Here is a 2,939-nt window from a genome sequence, read left to right on the forward strand (position 1 = left end):
AGTTCATATTTGCAGTGACTAACTTTCACAATGATTATCATAGCATTCATTCCCGCATTAAGTACCATCTGGAATTATATCTTCTATAATTTTCTAGTGAAAGCTTTGAGTTCAGAAGGAAACCATACAAGTCTTATCAGCCATTCATGAACATATCAAAGAGGTATTTTCAAAGCGTGATGTGAGTAATCATATTTATATATAATATTGGGATATGGAGACGCCTTTGCTTGATTTATGTATACATATATATTTATATTGAGTCTATATACAAAACTTAAATTAATGGCTATAAATAACACATTGTATATATAACAATATATCACAACCAAGTGTGAGTGAGTTTTACGTTATAACATTTATGAAATGCATAACAGAGAACCTTGTTGTGTGTGTGTGTGTGTGTGTGTGCGTGTGTGTGTGTGTGTGTGTGTGTGTGTGTGTGTGTGTGTGTGTGTGTGTGTGTGTGTGTGTGTGTGTGTAACACTTACTTAGAGATACATGATATGGTGCTAGAATGATGATGACAAAGAACATGATGATGCATTGAACTATATGAATATTTCTAGACTAATCTAGATACATATATTTGTGCGTCTTTCTTTCCCCTTTTGGAAACATGAGACTTCGCAAACGAGAAGCTAGACGCTCGTGTTGTACTGTGTGACGGGGGCTGCGGACCCATTGGTGTTCTGTGAGGCTAAGGACACCGAGGAGGCCACAGGGGGGAGGGGGTTGTCGATGCCCACCAACTCCGGCTTCTGCGATTCCTTGAACTGCCTGTACTCCCGGCGGAGGATGGGATCCTTCGGGCACCAGTCGGCGTTCGGCTTGAAGGAGTCCTTGACCGCCTGCAGCAAGGAGCCGGCCTCGTCCCGGCGGCGGAAAACCTCCACCGCGAAGAAGATGGGGATGAGGAGGCAGGCGAAGACGGCGATGCAGATGCCGAAAGCTGAGGGAAAGGAAGAAGCCGTTACGAAGACGAAAGGAAGGAGGAAATCACGCGTGAAATGAATGCGGGATATTATACCTCCGAAACCCGAACCCGAATGCCCTTCTCAGATTAAACGATATGATCTGTCTCTTCTTACCATTTGCGCCGGCGCCGAAAACGTAGCCGGACGACTCCAGAGGCTTGGCCTTGTACTGTCCGTAGATGAAGATGAAAGCCAGCATGACCGGGATGAGGATGGCCCAGCAGAACTTCCAGTAGAGTCCAGTCTTCCTCTTCAACATGAACTCGATGTCTCGGCAGAAGTTCATGATACCGTAGACCCACTGGACGGCAGCCACTTCGGTGATGGCCAGGATGAAGATGATGAAACCCTAAAGACAGAAAATGGTTACTCTCGAGGACTATCACTTTCCATCTGGTTACTTCTTTTGCAACACATGGCAGCTATAGCACAGAGGGAACAACATATTCTTACTGCAGACTCATTCCATCAACTTACAGCGCCATAGTGGTCGACGAGCGTGAGTATGTACTGTCCCTGAGGAGTCACGTAGAAGAGTCCGAGCAGGAGGCCGACGACGCAGACGGCGAGCGTCACCATCCACTTCTTGAAGGCGGGAAACTCGTCGCAGATGATGGTGATGATGCAGCCGGTGAGGGCGGAGGCGCTTCCGACCCCGAGGGTGAACAGCATGAGGAAGAACAAGACGGCGAACAGCTGAGGCGCCCATTCGAACCGCGACAGCACCTCAGGGTAGCTGATGAAGGCCAGCGAAGTGCCATCGCTCTTGACGACCTTCTCCAGCGGGATGTCCAGAAGGTGAGCAAGGTGGCCGAGGATGGCGAAGGTGGTGAAGCCGGCGAGGAGCGACGTGAGGGTGTCGGTCACGGAGATGATGGCGGCGTCGCGGTACACGTTGTGGCGGAAGGAGTTGTAGGAGGAGAACATAATGATGGAGCCGAAGCCGACGGACAGGCTGAAGAAGGACTGGTTCACGGCAGCGTACCACACCTGGCCAGGAAAGGGAAGTCAGTTATTTTCGTAAGCCTAATACGGTTCCTAAAAATATACACGGATCGAAGTGAGAAACATGCATCAAAGAAATGATCGTCAGAATATAATCGGTAACGTGACGTAGGTCCAAAAGAGCCAGATGCTTACCCCAGGGTCAGCGAGCTTCTCCCAGCGAGGAGTAATGAAGAAGAGAATGCCTTCGGATGCGCCAGGAAGTGTAGCGCCTCTGATCAACATGATGAAGAGGACCAAGTAAGGGAACAAGGCCGTGAAGTAGGCCGCCTTTCCCGAACTCTGGACGCCCTTGGCCAGGATGATGAAGAGGACGACCCAGGAGAACAGGAGGCAAAGGGAAAGGCGCCACTCAGGGGCGTCGATGCCGTTGGCGAGGCCGTTGGCGTCGGATTTCAGAACTTCGTTTCTGTGAATCGGAAAAGAAGCGGCGTTAGGCGAGGTATTTTGTTTTTCCAGCAAGAACATCAACTCGGAATCTCATGGTATCACACAGACATAAGTAAGCTAGACTGCATGACCAGTGACTTACTTGAAATATGCATCCGCCGAGGACACGACCGTTGAGGCATTGAGTCCAAGCGCAGTGATATTGTCATCTTTGGAGATGCAGTTTATTTGGGCGTCCGGGTTGCACACCGACCACGGCAACACGCTGGCGAAGGACCCGAAGAAGTAGAAGACCGTGAGAGCCATCAGAGACACGTAGTAGGTCACGACAGCCCATGTAGCGACGGCCTGTCCGTAACCAACGCCTGCTCAGGAAAAGAGGAACGCGTTGTAATTCGCCGACCAGAACAGCATAATGTTCCATTCAAATATCATAGACGATAGAGAATGACTTTCCATACAAATAAATGTCTTTCGCTTCCCAAGCGATGAGACTCTCACGTCCACTCACCTCGGAAAGCGGGCGCGAGATCCCACACCCGAACGGAACCAGCTGAGGCGAACTGC

At 49.8% G+C, this 2,939-nt stretch overlaps 1 protein-coding gene across 2 annotated transcripts in view; it reads right to left on the bottom strand.

Annotated features, from left to right (window-relative positions):
• Positions 1–225: 225 nt before the first annotated feature.
• LOC122248249 (sodium-dependent nutrient amino acid transporter 1) overlaps positions 226–2,939 on the bottom strand; it is a 27,249-nt gene continuing 24,535 nt past the window's right edge. For both annotated transcript variants that reach the window (XM_043008146.2, XM_043008144.2), the window contains exons 3-8: positions 2,884–2,939; positions 2,515–2,737; positions 2,118–2,391; positions 1,455–1,967; positions 1,092–1,326; positions 226–952 (exon numbers count right to left, since the gene is read on the bottom strand). The exon at positions 2,884–2,939 is cut by the window's right edge and continues 203 nt beyond it. In XM_043008146.2, coding sequence (XP_042864080.2) covers positions 642–952; positions 1,092–1,326; positions 1,455–1,967; positions 2,118–2,391; positions 2,515–2,737; positions 2,884–2,939 — 1,612 coding nt within the window. In that variant the 3' untranslated portion in view covers positions 226–641. The remainder of the gene's footprint in view (positions 953–1,091; positions 1,327–1,454; positions 1,968–2,117; positions 2,392–2,514; positions 2,738–2,883) is intronic.

Source organism: Penaeus japonicus, unplaced genomic scaffold (assembly GCF_977035675.1).
Source record: "Penaeus japonicus unplaced genomic scaffold, GWHDUDI00000001_assembly GWHDUDI00000004, whole genome shotgun sequence".
NCBI lineage: Eukaryota > Metazoa > Arthropoda > Malacostraca > Decapoda > Penaeidae > Penaeus > Penaeus japonicus.